At 45.0% G+C, this 16462-nt stretch overlaps 1 protein-coding gene across 1 annotated transcript in view; it reads right to left on the reverse strand.

Moving 5' to 3' along the window:
* The window catches only part of LOC128703182 (thyroxine 5-deiodinase-like), a 225252-nt gene extending 222948 nt beyond the window's left edge, over positions 1 to 2304 (reverse strand). The window contains exon 1 of the mRNA XM_070099887.1: positions 2221 to 2304. Within this exon, the coding sequence (XP_069955988.1) occupies positions 2221 to 2226 (6 nt within the window). The 5' untranslated portion in view covers positions 2227 to 2304. The remainder of the gene's footprint in view (positions 1 to 2220) is intronic.
* Between the last annotated feature and the right edge of the window lie 14158 nt (positions 2305 to 16462).

The following is a 16462-nucleotide window of genomic DNA, read 5'->3' on the forward strand; positions in this document are numbered from 1 at the left end:
AGGATAGGCATGGTGTCACTACCATAGGATAGGTATGGTGTCGCTACCAAAAGACAGGTATGGTGTCACTACCATAGGATAGGCATGGTGTCACTACCATAGGATAGGTATGGTGTCGCTACCACAAGACAGGTATGGTGTCACTACCATAGGATAGGCATGGTGTCACTACCATAGAATAGGTATGGTGTCGCTACCACAAGACAGGTATGGTGTCACTACCATAGGATAGGCATGGTGTCACTACCATAGGATAGGTATGGTGTCGCTACCACAAGACAGGTATGGTGTCACTACCATAGGATAGGTATGGTGTCACTACCATAGGATAGGTATGGTGTCACTATCATAGGATAGGTATGGTGTCACTATCATAGGATAGGTATGGTGTCAGTACCATAGGATAGGTATGGTGTCACTATCATAGGATAGGTATGGTGTCACTACCATAGGATAGGTATGGTGTCACTACCACAAGACAGGTATGGTGTCACTACCATAGGATAGGTATGGTGTCACTACCATAGGATAGGTATGGTGTCACTAACATAGGATAGGTATGGTGTCAGTACCATAGGATAGGTATGGTGTCACTATCATAGGATAGGTATGGTGTCAGTACCATAGGATAGGTATGGTGTCACTACCACAAGACAGGTATGGTGTCACTACCATAGGATAGGTATGGTGTCACTACCATAGGATAGGTATGGTGTCAGTACCATAGGATAGGTATGGTGTCACTACCATAGGATAGGTATGGTGTCACTACCATAGGATAGGTATGGTGTCACTACCATAGGATAGGTATGGTGTCACTACCATAGGATAGGTATGGTGTCACTACCATAGGATAGGTATGGTGTCACTACCATAGGATAGGTATGGTGTCAGTACCATAGGATAGGTATGGTGTCACTACCATAGGATAGGTATGGTGTCACTACCATAGGATAGGTATGGTGTCACTACCATAGGATAGGTATGGTGTCACTACCATAGGATAGGTATGGTGTCACTACCATAGGATAGGTATGGTGTCACTACCATAGGATAGGTATGGTGTCACTACCATAGGATAGGTATGGTGTCACTACCATAGGATAGGTATGGTGTCACTACCATAGGATAGGTATGGTGTCACTACCATAGGATAGGTATGGTGTCACTATCATAGGATAGGTATGGTGTCACTACCATAGGATAGGTATGGTGTCACTACCATAGGATAGGTATGGTGTCACTACCATAGGATAGGTATGGTGTCACTATCATAGGATAGGTATGGTGTCACTACCATAGGATAGGTATGGTGTCACTATCATAGGATAGGTATGGTGTCACTATCATAGGATAGGTATGGTGTCACTATCATAGGATAGGTATGGTGTCACTATCATAGGATAGGTATGGTGTCACTATCATAGGATAGGTATGGTGTCACTATCATAGGATAGGTATGGTGTCACTATCATAGGATAGGTATGGTGTCACTATCATAGGATAGGTATGGTGTCACTACCATAGGATAGGTATGGTGTCACTATCATAGGATAGGTATGGTGTCACTATCATAGGATAGGTATGGTGTCACTATCATAGGATAGGTATGGTGTCACTATCATAGGATAGGTATGGTGTCACTACCATAGGATAGGTATGGTGTCACTATCATAGGATAGGTATGGTGTCACTATCATAGGATAGGTATGGTGTCACTATCATAGGATAGGTATGGTGTCACTATCATAGGATAGGTATGGTGTCACTATCATAGGATAGGTATGGTGTCACTATCATAGGATAGGTATGGTGTCACTATCATAGGATAGGTATGGTGTCACTATCATAGGATAGGTATGGTGTCACTATCATAGGATAGGTATGGTGTCACTACCATAGGATAGGTATGGTGTCACTACCATAGGATAGGTATGGTGTCACTATCATAGGATAGGTATGGTGTCACTATCATAGGATAGGTATGGTGTCACTACCATAGGATAGGTATGGTGTCACTACCATAGGATAGGTATGGTGTCAGTACCACAAGACAGGTATACAACAACAACAACAACAATAATAATAATAATAATAATAATAATAATAATAATAATAATAATAATAATAATAATAATAATAATAATAATAATAATAATAATAATAATAATAATAATAATAATGATGATGATTACAAAAGCAATAACAACAGTGCCTCACCACCATGATGTAGAGGAGTGGCACTGTGGTGCCAGGAAGGGAGAGACGAGTGCCAGCACTACCTTCTCTTGACGTGCTCTCACACACACTGAATGTCAGCAGCGTCCTCACCCCGGCTGACCAGGGTGCCTGACACCCCGGCTGACCAGGGTGCCTGACACCCCGGCTGACCAGTGTGCCTGACACCCCGGCTGACCAGTGTGCCTGACACCCCGGCTGACCAGGGTGCCTGACACCCGGGCTGACCAGTGTGCCTGATACCCCGGCTGACCAGGGTGCCTGACACCCCAGCTGACCAGGGTGCCTGACACCCCGGCTGACCAGGGTGCCTGACACCCCGCCTGACCAGTGTGCCTGACACCCGGGCTGACCAGGGTGTCTGACACCCCGCCTGACCAGTGTGCCTGACATCCGGGCTGACCAGGGTGCCTGAAACTCCGGCTGACCAGGGTGCCTGAAACCCCGGCTGACCGGGGTGCCTGAAACCCCGGGCTGACCAGGGTGTCTGACACCCCGCCTGAAAAGTGTGCCTGACACCCGGGCAGACCAGGGTGTCTGACACCCCGCCTGACCAGTGTGCCTGACACCCGGACTGACCAGGGTGCCTGAAACCCCGGCTGACCAGGGTGTCTGACACCCCGCCTGACCAGTGTGCCTGACACCCGGGCTGACCAGGGTGTCTGACACCCCGAATGACCAGTGTGCCTGACACCCGGGCTGACCATGGTGTCTGACACCCCGAATGACCAGTGTGCCTGACACCCGGGCTGACCATGGTGTCTGACACCCGGGCTGACTAGGGTGCCTGACACCCCGCCTGACGAGGGTGTCTGACACCCCGAATGACCAGTGTGCCTAACACCCGGGCTGACCAGGGTGTCTGACACCCCACCTGGCCAGTGTGCCTGACACCCCGGCTGACCAGGGTGTCTGACACCCCGCCTGACCAGTGTGCCTGACACCCGGGCTGACCAGGGTGTCTGACACCCGGGCTGACCAGGGTGCCTGACACCCCGCCTGATCATGGTGTCTGACACCCCGCCTGACCAGGGTGTCTGACACCCCACCTGACCAGTGTGCCTGACACCCTGGCTGACCAGGGTGTCTGACACCCGGGCTGACCAGGGTGCCTGACACCCCGCCTGACCAGTGTGCCTGACACCCGGGCTGACCAGGGTGTCTGACACCGCGCCTGACCAGTGTGCCTCACACCCGGGCTGACCAGGGTGTCTGACCCAGTACTTAAGACCCAATACTTAAGACCCAGTACTTAAGACCCAGTACTTAAGACCCAGTAGTTACGACCCAGCACTTAAGACACAGTACTTAAGACCCAGTACATAAGACCCAGTACTTAAGACCCACTTAAGACCCAGTACTTAAGACCCAATACTTAAGACCCAGTACTTAAGACCCAGTACTTAAGACCCAATACTTAAGACCCAGTACTTAAGACCCAGTACTTAAGACCCAGTAGTTACGACCCAGCACTTAAGACACAGTACTCTTTCTACACATAGCTCAATTAAAGGCTCCCCATTTTCATTTACCCCTGGCACCCCAAATTTACCTACTACTCCCTCCTCAACATTTTTACCCACTTTAGCATTGAAATTTCGAACCACCATTACTCTCACACTTGGTTCAAAACTCCCCACATATTCATTCAACATTTCCCAAAATCTCTCTCTCTCCTCTACACTTCTCTCTTCTCCAGGTGCATACACGCTTATTATAACCCACTTTTCACATCCAATCTTTATTTTACTCCACATAATCCTTGAATTAATACATTTATAGTCCCTCTTTTCCTGCCATAGCTTATCCTTCAACATTATTGCTACTCCTTCTTTAGCTCTAACTCTATTTGAAACCCCTGACCTAATCCCATTTATTCCTCTCCACTGAAACTCTCCCACCCCCTTCAGCTTTGTTTCACTTAAAGCCAGGACATCCAGCTTCTTCTCATTCATAACATCCACAATCATCTCTTCCTTATCATTTGCACAACATCCACGCACATTCAGACTTTCCACTTTGACAATTTTCTTCTTATTATTCTTTTTAGTAATTATTACAGGAAAAGGGGTTACTAGCCCATTGTTCCCGGCATTTTAGTTGACTTTTACAACACGCATGGCTTACGAAGGAAAGATTCTTATTCCACTCCCCCATGGATATAAAAGGAAAAGTAATAAGAACAAGAACTATTAAGATAAAATCAAAGAAAACTCATATATATATATATATATATATATATATATATATATATATATATATATATATATATATATATATATATATATATATATATATATATATATATATATATATATATATATATATATATATATATATATATATTAATGAAACTGAACTTAATATACTTAGTAACATTGTATTTATACATTAATGTTTTCATAGTGCTAATCTTTTTACTACAGAAATGTAAACAATTGTTGAAATATATCGAATACATTAGAAGACAAGGGCACAGACGTGCCCATTATGTTCTACAAAGCTTCTAGGTATGTCAGTAAAATGATAAATTAGACACATGTGCAACACTTGGGTATCTTTATTGAGGAAACGTTTGGCCACACAGTGGCTTCATCAGTCCATACAAAAGAGAACGGGGAAGAACAGGAGGATTTTGAGGTAATCAGTCCCTCAGCCTTGAGTCGATGTGGTCAGTCCATCAATCTTGAAAAGAATATAGCATATGTGCGAAGAAGTAGCTTATATACTGTAGGCAGGAGAGGTACAGCAGTCGTAGGTGGTGTCACATTTGTCCAGTGTGGAAGTAGGTCGTGACCAAGTGTTTGGTAGTACACTCAGTGTAGGACTACTCTGTAGTACTACACTCAGTGTAGGACTACACTCAGTGTAGTACTACACTCAGTGTAGTACTACACTGAGTGTAGTACTACACACAGTGTAGTACTACACTCAGTGTAGGACTACACTCAGTGTAGTACTACACTCAGTGTAGTACTACACTCAGTGTAGGACTACTCTGTAGTACTACACTCAGTGTAGTACTACACTCAGTGTAGTACTACACCCAGTGTAGTACTACACTCAGTGTAGGACTACACTCAGTGTAGTACTACACTCAGTGTAGTACTACACTCAGTGTAGGACTACTCTGTAGTACTACACTCAGTGTAGTACTACACACAGTGTAGTACTACACTGAGTGTAGTACTACACACAGTGTAGTACTACACTCAATGTAGGACTACACTCAGTGTAGTACTACACACAGTGTAGTACTACACTCAGTGTAGTACTACACTCAGTGTAGTACTACACTCAGTGTAGTACTACACACAGTGTAGTACTACACTCAGTGTAGTACTACACACAGTGTAGTACTACACTCAGTGTAGGACTACACTCAGTGTAGTACTACACACAGTGTAGTACTACACTCAGTGTAGTACTACACACAGTGTAGTACTACACTCAGTGTAGTACTACACACAGTGTAGTACTACACTCAGTGTAGTACTACACTCAGTGTAGTACTACACTGTCTGACTGTCTGACTGACGGTCTGACTGACCTTCATTATAGTTCCATCAGTCATAGAAGGTGGTTGTGATGTCCAAGTTTATATTTTGAGTTGAAAGTTGATTTTCTTAACCAAACTTTTTAAGCTTATTATAAATATTCACTGAGCAAGCTATTGATATGTATGTGAGGTATATTATTTTTATTTTCCTACTGAATGATATAAATAATTTTACTTAGCTGTCATGTTCTGTATTATAATGATAAATTAATGAATAAATTTTCTATTAATCTTCTAATTGTTTGTTGTTTTATTTTTTCAGACGCCTCGTACTTGTGTGAATAGTGCAGACAACTTCTGTTATATTTGTGGTGAGGTGACTCGCATCACGAAGTGCTGCATAATGCTATAGTTAGAAAGACATATCACCTATATTTTGGATGCAAGATTGGTGACCAGGATAAGAACTGGGCTTCACATATATGCTGCAACAGTTGTGTGGTTGAACAGGAAAAGGACAGGAATGCGTTTTGGTGTGTCAATGACCTGGCGGGAGCCAACATACCAAACCAACAATTGTTATTTCTGCATGGTACCTCCAGTACAAAAGGGCTTTGCAAAGAAAAAAAAAAGGGGTCCATTGAATATCCAAATATTCCATCAGCTATTTGCCCAGTTCCACATGGAGAAGGTCAACTTGTTCCTGATGCACCAACTTCGGTATCATTCGAGTCAGATGAAGACAGTTTTCAGGAGGAAGAAAGGAAGGATAACGGTGCTGGATTACAGAGTGACCGAAACTTTGATGAAGCACACTCTAGGCCACATCTCATAACAAAAGGGTAACTCCATGACCCTGTCAGGGATTTGCAACTACCGGACAATATGGCACAGCTGCTAGGCTCTCGTCTTCAACAGTGGAATCTCCTAGCAGCTGATGAGAAGATTTCAAAATTTTGTGACCGTCAGCAGCAGTTCAACGATATCTTCGTAATGGCGTAATGGAAGATGATATAGTGGCCTGCAACAATATTAATGGTCTGATGGAAGTACTTGGCATCGACTACGGACCCAGTCTGGAGGCTGCTCATAAATTCATCAAAAAAGTGTCTGAAGGGTGTTTTGCTGCATAACGACAATAGTAAACCATCAATTCCTGTGAGCTATGTACCACATATGAAAGAAACTTATAAGAATGTTTAGCATATGTTGCAATGCATGAAATATGATGAACATCAATGGCAGCTGTGTGGTGACTTGAAAGTTGTTGCTCTTGTGATGGGCTTGCAGGGCGGATACACCAAGTACTGCTGCTTTCTATGTGAATGGTACAGCCGTGCAAGAGGTTCCCACTACATTCAATTCAATTCAATTCAAAGTTTATTCTCTATAAAGATTACAATGTTGAATTTACAGAATTTGGTTGCTGTGTGGTTTACATGTAGTTAAATAATGATTACAGAGTGTACCACTAGAACGCCTAGCATGGCTAGGCATTTCGGGCAGACTTAGTTTAATTCTTTATTTTAAAATATTACAAATTATGAGGTAAGTTGGCATTATGGCTAAGTGACTAAATACTAGTTTGTGAGTTTAGCAATGTGAATGCTTTTGTTTTGGCACAGTACATAGTTTCAGTATTGGAGTATCATAGGATTCATTATTTTAAGATTGAGATTAATATTTCTGTTTATGGTCAAATGGGTGAGTGAGTGTAAGTGTGAACCACCAGGTGGTATTCGTGTAGTTAGTTGATGGGGTGTATCAGGGAGAAAAGATGTTTTCTAATGGTAGTTTTGAAGGTGATGAATGTGTCTGCAGTTCTAGAGTTCTCAGGTAGGGTGTTTCAGATTTTAGGGCCTTTGACATACATTGAATTTTTGTAAAGGTTTAGTCGGACACGGGGAATGTCGTAGAGATGTTTGTGTCTGGTGTTATGCCTGTGGGTTCTGTCACAACTATCAAGAAAGCGTTTTAGGTCAAGGTTGATATTGGAGTTTAAGGTCCTGTAGATGTAGATTGCACAGTAGTAAGTGTGGATGTACTGAACAGGGAGTAAGTTTAGATTTATGAAGAGTGGGGGGGGGGTGTTGAGGGTGACAAGATTAGGGTGAGAGATGACATAAGTCGTGTCGTCAGCAAAGAGAATGGGTTTCAGGTGTTGGGATACGTTTGAAAGATCATTGATGTATATGAGGAAGAGCAGGGGACCAAGGACACTTCCCTGCGGAACTCCAGTATCAAGTGGCCGTGTTGTTGATGCTGTGTCTTTAATGGTAACATACTGATACCTATTAGTAAGGTAAGATTTGAAATAAGCAAGCGCATGGCCTCTTATACCTTAATGGTCAAGTTTGTGGAGTAGGATGTCGTGGTCTACTGTGTCAAAAGCTTTTCTTAGGTCAATAAAAATTCCTAGTGGATATTCCTTAGTTTCCAATGCTGTGTAAAGCAGATCTAGCATTTTTATGATTGCATCATTAGTGCTTTTATTTTTCCTGAATCCAAATTGGCAGGGGTTGAGTATGTTTTGTGCTGTTATAAATGAATATAGTCTCCTGTGCACGAGTTTCTCAAAGATTTTGGATAGCAATGGTAAGTTTGATATTGGCCTATAGTTGTTTAAGTCTGTAGGGTCACCACCTTTATGTATGGGTGTAACCCTTGCCATCTTGAGTAGTTTCGGGAAGGTGCTAGTTTCTAGTGACTTGTTAAAAAGTAATGAAATAGCATGCGAAAGGATATGGGCCGCTCGCTTGTACAGTAATGGTGGGACATTAGACAGATTCCCTGAGTTGTTTTTAAGTGACTTTATAATCTCGGTGACTTCCGAGGGCTCAGTTGGTGCAAGATAGAAGGAATTTGGGAAATTCCCATCCAGGTAGTCCCCGGCATGGGCATTAGTATGTGGGATTTTATTGGCGAGATTAGATCCTATGATTGAGAAGAAGTCGTTTATCTTGTTAGCTGTGTCAGTGGGATGTAGTGGTGTTTCATTAGGTTTAGTTAGGACAATATTCTTGGTTTTTTTCAGTTTGTGGGTCCCTAGAATCTGAGAGAGTGTTTTCCAGGTCTTTTTTATATCTCCTCTAGTGTCTGTGAATCTACTGGAGTAGTATAGTTGTTTGGCTTTCTTTATTACTTTGGTGAGAACTGATGAATAGTGTTTAAGAATATCTTTGTGTATTAAGCCCTGTCTATATTGTTTTTCATATTGGTGTTTCTTGTCAATGGATTTCAGAATGGTGCTGGTTAGCCATGGGCAACCAAGCCGTTTGTTTGTGATCTGTTTCGTTTTTATAGGACAATGTTTGTTGTATAGTCTAAGTAATTTGTTAAGAAAAATGTCTGTCCAGTCATCAATACCATTGGCCTTGGAGAATTCTGTAGGCCAGTCAACAATCTCTAGGTCAGTTGTGAACTTCCTTACTGAGGCCTCGTCATGGAGTCTAAATGAGACTTTGTTGTATTCAAGTGGTGGTTTACTAATGTTTGTCAGGAGGAAGGTAGGGTAGTGGTCTGTAGTGCTATCTGTGATTATCCCTGATTTAAGGGGGGCTAGTATATTGGTCCATATGTGGTCTATTATGGTTGCACTTGTCTCAGTGAGCCTGGTTGGTTTAGTTATTGTTGGTATGAGAAGTGTGTTGTTCATATTGTTGATGAAATCAGTTACAGGCTGATCATCTAGTAAGCCAAGGTTGATGTTGAAGTCTCCAGCTAAGAGAAGGTGGTGCTTATTCATTTGTCTGTTTGTTATTAGTGACTTTGATTTCTCACTGAAATTTGGGATGTTTGTGTGAGGTATCCGGTAAATGGCACCGATTGTGGTTTTTTACAGTAAAATTAGCAAAAATGTATTCCCCATATTCATCACTAAAGCAAGTGGTGCTAATACAAGATAATTGGTTAGAGTAATAGATTGCAATACCACCCCCAACTTGGTTTGGTCTGCAGTTGTGAATTGCTGTGTATCCTGGTAGAGGGTAGATATCTATTGTGTCCTGCTTAAGCCAGGTCTCAGTAAGAATAATGCAGGAGAAGGGTGTCTTTAGCGGCTCAAGGAGTGCTAGGAGGTCATCATAGTGTTTGCTTAAGGACCTGATGTTGTAGTTAAGTACTGATAGACTTTTAGCATTGTTTAGGATAGTGCTGGCTTGTGATGCTGTGTAATAAAGGCAGTTACTTTCCAATAGGTTTTGATTGGGTGTCAGATTATGGAGGTTTAGATCAGGGTCAACGTGATCAATCATCTTCTAGGTTTAAATTATGGTTATTTATATCCTGAGTTGTGGGTTGAGTTCTAGTACTGATATCTGTAGTGGTGGGAAGCTTGGATAAGTATATAGCTAGAGTATTTTGGTCATATAGAGTATAGTCACTACTACACATAATGAAGTTGATGTTGTCTATGTGTTGTGCTGGAATGAACTAAAGTACAACTAGGTATAAACTAGTAATACAGAAATACAAATTTAAAATAGAAAAAGACTCACTTGTAATTGCACTAAGGTCTAATAATGACTTTTGTGGAGTCTATGTTTTGAGCTAGAATGAGCTATAGTACAACTAGATTTAATCTAATAATCTAAAAATACAAATTAAAAATAGCACCAGTCTCTCACTAGTAATTGCCATATGGTCTAATTTAATGAATTTGGTATTGACTATAGTACAACTGAGTTTAGTCTAATAATATAAAAAAGGCACAAGACTCTCAATTGTAATTGCACTAAGGTCTTATATAAGTTGTTTACAAGAATTAGAGTATAACTAGATTTAAATTGACAAGATAAAATATACAAGTTAAGGTAGCAAAAGAATAAAAAAAGTAGAAAAAAAAGATATATGAGGTAGTTGGTACTAGTTAGCAAAAGATAGTTAAGGGCCTTGAACAATAATATAATTGAAATATACACTAATTGCACACACAATATAGTCACTAAGATATGAAAACAATCTTAGAGTAGGAATTATAATATAAACTTATAATATAAAAATACAAATTGAAATGGTACTTTCAATTGCACTAGAGTCTGGTATAGGTTGTTGACAAGATCAGGAGTATAACTAGATTTAAATTGACAAAATATAATTCACAATTAAAGTACATCAGGAGAGACTGGCCACCTCGTCAATCATTGGAGCCTGGGATGAAAATGTTCAACATCCACTTCTCATTGAAACCAAAAAAAATTTTGCTACCACCACTACACATAAAATTGAGGCTCATGAAAAACATCGTAAAAGCTATGAACAAATCCGGTCAGGGATTCAAGTATTTAACATCAAAATTCCCCTCACTGAGCGACGCTAAGATAAGAGAGGGAGTCCTCAATGGTCCTCAGATTCGAGGGCTTCTTAAAGATGGTGACTTTGAATCAGACCTTCATGGGGAGGAGACAGCTGCTTGGGAAGCATTCAAGTTAATGGCGAAGAGATTTCTGGGAAACAGAAGGGAAGGCAACTATGAAGAAATGGTGGAAAACCTCATCAAGGCTTACAAGAACATGGGATGTATCATGTCACTTAAAATCTACTTTTTGGACTCACATTTAGACTTTTTTTTCCAGCGAACTGTTGGGCAGTTAGTGAGGAACATGGTGAAAGGTTTCACCAAGATATTTCAACCATGGAAAAATGGTACCAGGACAAATGGGGCACAAGAATACTTGCAGACTGTTGCTGGACATTGGCAAGAGATGATTCTTCAGCCCACGATAAGCGTCAAGCAAAAGGCAGAGAGTAGGTACGGATTAGAGTTTTAAACATGCCGACACATATTGTACTTTATGATAAAATAATCAAATATTACATATCTCGTATCTTTAAACCTATAACGAATAAGCATTTCTTAAGGTGATATTTGCAATCAGGACATGAAAATACATGAGAATTAATTAATGTCATTTAAGAAGATAAGATAAGATTTCGTTCGGATTTTTAACCCCGGAGGGTTAGCCACCCAGGATAACCCAAGAAAGTCAGTGCGTCATCGAGGACTGTCTAACTTATTTCCATTGGGGTCCTTAATGTTGTCCCCCAGGATGCGACCCACACCAGTCGACTAACACCCAGGTACCTATTTGCTGCTAGTTGAACAGGACAATAGGTGTAAGGAAACGTGTCGGAATTTCCACCCGCCGGGAATCGAACCCGGGCCCTCCATGTGTGAAGCGGGAGTTTTAGCCACCAGACCACCGGGCCACCGGGCCACCGGGCCACCGGGCAAACATCTTTTCGAAAATTGCTGACCAATGATATCCGGTAAGAGGAGGTGAGGATGGGTAGGAACGTGGGTGTTAGAGTATTGGGGAGGGTAGAGGGGGATGGGGAGAGGGGAGTGACATGAGAGTGGGTTGAGAGAATGGGGCGATCATGTCCTTGGCGATGATGCAGTCAGTCAGTAGTGGTGAAGTGAAGGCAGGTGTAGCACACCACAGTCAGTGGTGGTGAAGTGAAGGCAGGTGTAGCACACCACAGTCAGTGGTGGTGAAGGCAGGTGTAGCACACCACAGTCAGTGGTGGTGAAGTGAAGGCAGGTGTAGCACACCACAGTCAGTGGTAGTGAAGGCAGGTGTAGCACACCACAGTCAGTAGTGGTGAAGTGAAGGCAGGTGTAGCACACCACAGTCAGTGGTGGTGAAGTGAAGGCAGGTGTAGCACACCACAGTCAGTGGTGGTGAAGTGAAGGCAGGTGTAGCACACCACAGTCAGTGGTAGTGAAGGCAGGTGTAGCACACCACAGTCAGTGGTGGTGAAGTGAAGGCAGGTGTAGCACACCACAGTCAGTGGTAGTGAAGGCAGGTGTAGCACAGCACAGTCAGTGGTAGTGAAGGCAGGTGTAGCACACCACAGTCAGTGGTAGTGAAGGCAGGTGTAGCACACCACAGTCAGTGGTGGTGAAGTGAAGGCAGATGTAGCACACCACAGTCAGTGGTAGTGAAGGCAGGTGTAGCACAGCACAGTCAGTGGTAGTGAAGGCAGGTGTAGCACACCACAGTCAGTGGTAGTGAAGGCAGGTGTAGCACACCACAGTCAGTGGTAGTGAAGGCAGGTGTAGCACACCACAGTCAGTGGTAGTGAAGGCAGGTGTAGCACACCACAGTCAGTGGTAGTGAAGGCAGGTGTAGCACAGCACAGTCAGTGGTAGTGAAGGCAGGTGTAGCACACCAGTCAGTGGTAGTGAAGGCAGGTGTAGCACACCAGTCAGTGGTAGTGAAGGCAGGTGTAGCACACCACAGTCAGTGGTGGTGAAGGCAGGTGTAGCACAGCACAGTCAGTGGTAGTGAAGGCAGGTGTAGCACACCACAGTCAGTGGTAGAGAAGGCAGGTGTAGCACACCACAGTCAGTGGTAGTGAACGCAGGTGTAGCACACCACAGTCAGTGGTAGTGAAGGCAGGTGTAGCACACCACAGTCAGTGGTAGTGAAGGCATGTGTAGCACACCACAGTCAGTGGTAGTGAAGGCAGGTGTAGCACACCACAGTCAGTGGTAGTGAAGGCAGGTGTAGCACACCACAGTCAGTGATAGTGAAGGCAGGTGTAGCACACCAGTCAGTGGTAGTGAAGGCAGGTGTAGCACACCACAGTCAGTGGTAGTGAAGGCAGGTGTAGCACACCACAGTCAGTGGTAGTGAAGGCAGGTGTAGCACACCACAGTCAGTGGTAGTGAAGGCAGGTGTAGCACACCACAGTCAGTGGTAGTGAAGGCAGGTGTAGCACACCACAGTCAGTGGTAGTGAAGGCAGGTGTAGCACACCACAGTCAGTGGTAGTGAAGGCAGGTGTAGCACACCACAGTCAGTGGTAGTGAAGGCAGGTGTAGCACACCTCAGCCGCTCATCATGGCTGGGTGTTGTGTGTCAGGAATATTAAACACTGCTCAGCAAATGGCCTGGCATCACACTGGTCTGGCATCACACTGGTCTGGCATCACACTGGTCTAGCATCACACTGGTCTAGCATCACACTGGTCTAGCATCACACTGGTCTGGCATCACACTGGTCTGGCATCACACTGGTCTGGCATCACACTGGTCTAGCATCACACTGGTCTAGCATCACACTGGTCTGGCATCACACTGGTCTAGCATCACACTGGTCTGGCATCACACTGGTCTAGCATCACACTGGTCTGGCATCACACTGGTCTGGCATCACACTGGTCTGGCATCACACTGGTCTGGCATCACACTGGTCTAGCATCACACTGGTCTGGCATCACACTGGTCTAGCATCACACTGGTCTGGCATCACACTGGTCTGGCATCACACTGGTCTGGCATCACACTGGTCTGGCATCACACTGGTCTAGCATCACACTGGTCTGGCATCACACTGGTCTAGCATCACACTGGTCTGGCATCACACTGGTCTGGCATCACACTTGTCTGGCATCACACTGGTCTGGCATCACACTGGTCTTGCATCACACTGGTCTGGCATCACACTGGTCTAGCATCACACTGGTCTGGCATCACACTGGTCTGGCATCACACTGGTCTGGCATCACACTGGTCTGGCATCACACTGGTTTGGCATCACACTGGTTTGGCATCACACTGGTCTGGCATCACACTGGTCTGGCATCACACTGGTCTAGCATCACTCTGGTCTGGCATCACACTGGTCTGGCATCACACTGGTCTGGCATCACACTGGTTTGGCATCACACTGGTCTGGCATCACACTGGTCTGGCATCACACTGGTCTGGCATCACACTGGTCTAGCATCACGCGGGCCTGGCATCACACTGGTCTAGCATCACACTGGTCTGGCATCACACTGGTCTGGCATCACACTTTTCTGGCATCACACTGGTCTAGCATCACACTCTCTGGCGTAACACTGGTCTGGCATCACACTGGTCTGGCATCACACTGGTCTGGCATCACACAGGTCTAGCACCACACTGGTCTGGCATCACATTGGTCTGGCATCACACTGGTCTGGCATCACACTGGTCTAGCATCACACTGGTCTGGCATCACACTGGTCTGGCATCACACTGGTCTGGCATCACACTGGTCTAGCATCACACTGGTCTGGCATCACACTGGTCTAGCATCACACTGGTCTGGCATCACACTGGTCTGGCATCACACTGGTCTGGCATCACACTGGTCTGGCATCACACTGGTCTGGCATCACACTGGTCTGGCATCACACTGGTCTGGCATCACACTGGTCTGGCAACACACTGGTCAGGCATCACACTGGTCTAGCATCACACTGGTCTGGCATCACACTGGTCTGGCATCACACTGGTCTGGCATCACACTGGTCTGGCATCACACTGGTCTGGCATCACACTGGTCTAGCATCACACTGGTCTAGCATCACACTGGTCTGGCATCACACTGGTCTAGCAGCACACTGGTCTGGCATCACACTGGTCCGGCATCACACTGGTCTGGCATCACACTGGTCTGGCATCTCACTGTTCTGGCATCACACTGGTCTGGCATCACACTGGTCTGACATCACACTGGTCTGGCATCACACTGGTCTAGCATCACACTGGTCTGACATCACACTGGTCTAGCATCACACTAGTCTGGCATCACACTGGTCTGGCATCACACAGGTCTAGCACCACACTGGTCTGGCATCACATTGGTCTGGCATCACACTGGTCTGGCATCACACTGGTCTAGCATCACACTGGTCTGGCATCACACTGGTCTGGCATCACACTGGTCTGGCATCACACTGGTCTAGCATCACACTGGTCTGGCATCACACTGGTCTGGCATCACACTGGTCTGGCATCACTCTGGTCTGGCATCACACTGGTCTGGCATCACACTGGTCTGGCATCACACTGGTCTGGCATCACACTGGTCTGGCATCACACTGGTCTGGCATCACACTGGTCAGGAATCACACTGGTCTAGCATCACACTGGTCTGGCATCACACTGGTCTGGCATCACACTGGTCTGGCATCACACTGGTCTGGCATCACACTGGTCTGACATCACACTGGTCTAGCATCACACTGGTCTAGCATCAAACTGGTCTGGCATCACACTGGTCTAGCAGCACACTGGTCTGGCATCACACTGGTCCGGCATCACACTGGTCTGGCATCACACTGGTCTGGCATCACACTGTTCTGGCATCACACTGGTCTGGCATCACACTGGTCTGACATCACACTTGTCTGGCATCACACTGGTCTAGCATCACACTGGTCTGACATCACACTGGTCTAGCATCACACTAGTCTGGCATCACACTAGTATGGCATCACACTGGTCTGGCATCACACTGGTCTGGCATCACACTGGTCTGGCATCACACTGGTCTGGCATCACACTGGTCTAGCATCACACTTGTCTGGCATCACACTGGTCTGGCATCACACTGGTCTGGCATCACACTGGTCTAGCATCACGCTGGTCTGGCATCACACTGGTCTAGCATCACACTGGTCTAGCATCACACTGGTCTGGCATCACACTGGTGTAGTAGCACACTGGTCTGGCATCACACTGGTCCGGCATCACACTGGTCTGGCATCACACTGGTCTGGCATCACACTGGTCTGGCATCACACTGGTCTGGCATCACACTGGTCTGGCATCACACTGGTCTGGCATCACACTGGTCTGGCATCACACTGGTCTAGCAGCACACTGGTCTAGCAGCACACTGGTCTGGCATCACACTGCTCTAGCATCACACTGGTCTAGCAGCACACTGTTCTTGCATCACAATG

Source organism: Cherax quadricarinatus, chromosome 70 (genome assembly GCF_038502225.1).
Source record: "Cherax quadricarinatus isolate ZL_2023a chromosome 70, ASM3850222v1, whole genome shotgun sequence".
Lineage (NCBI taxonomy): Eukaryota > Metazoa > Arthropoda > Malacostraca > Decapoda > Parastacidae > Cherax > Cherax quadricarinatus.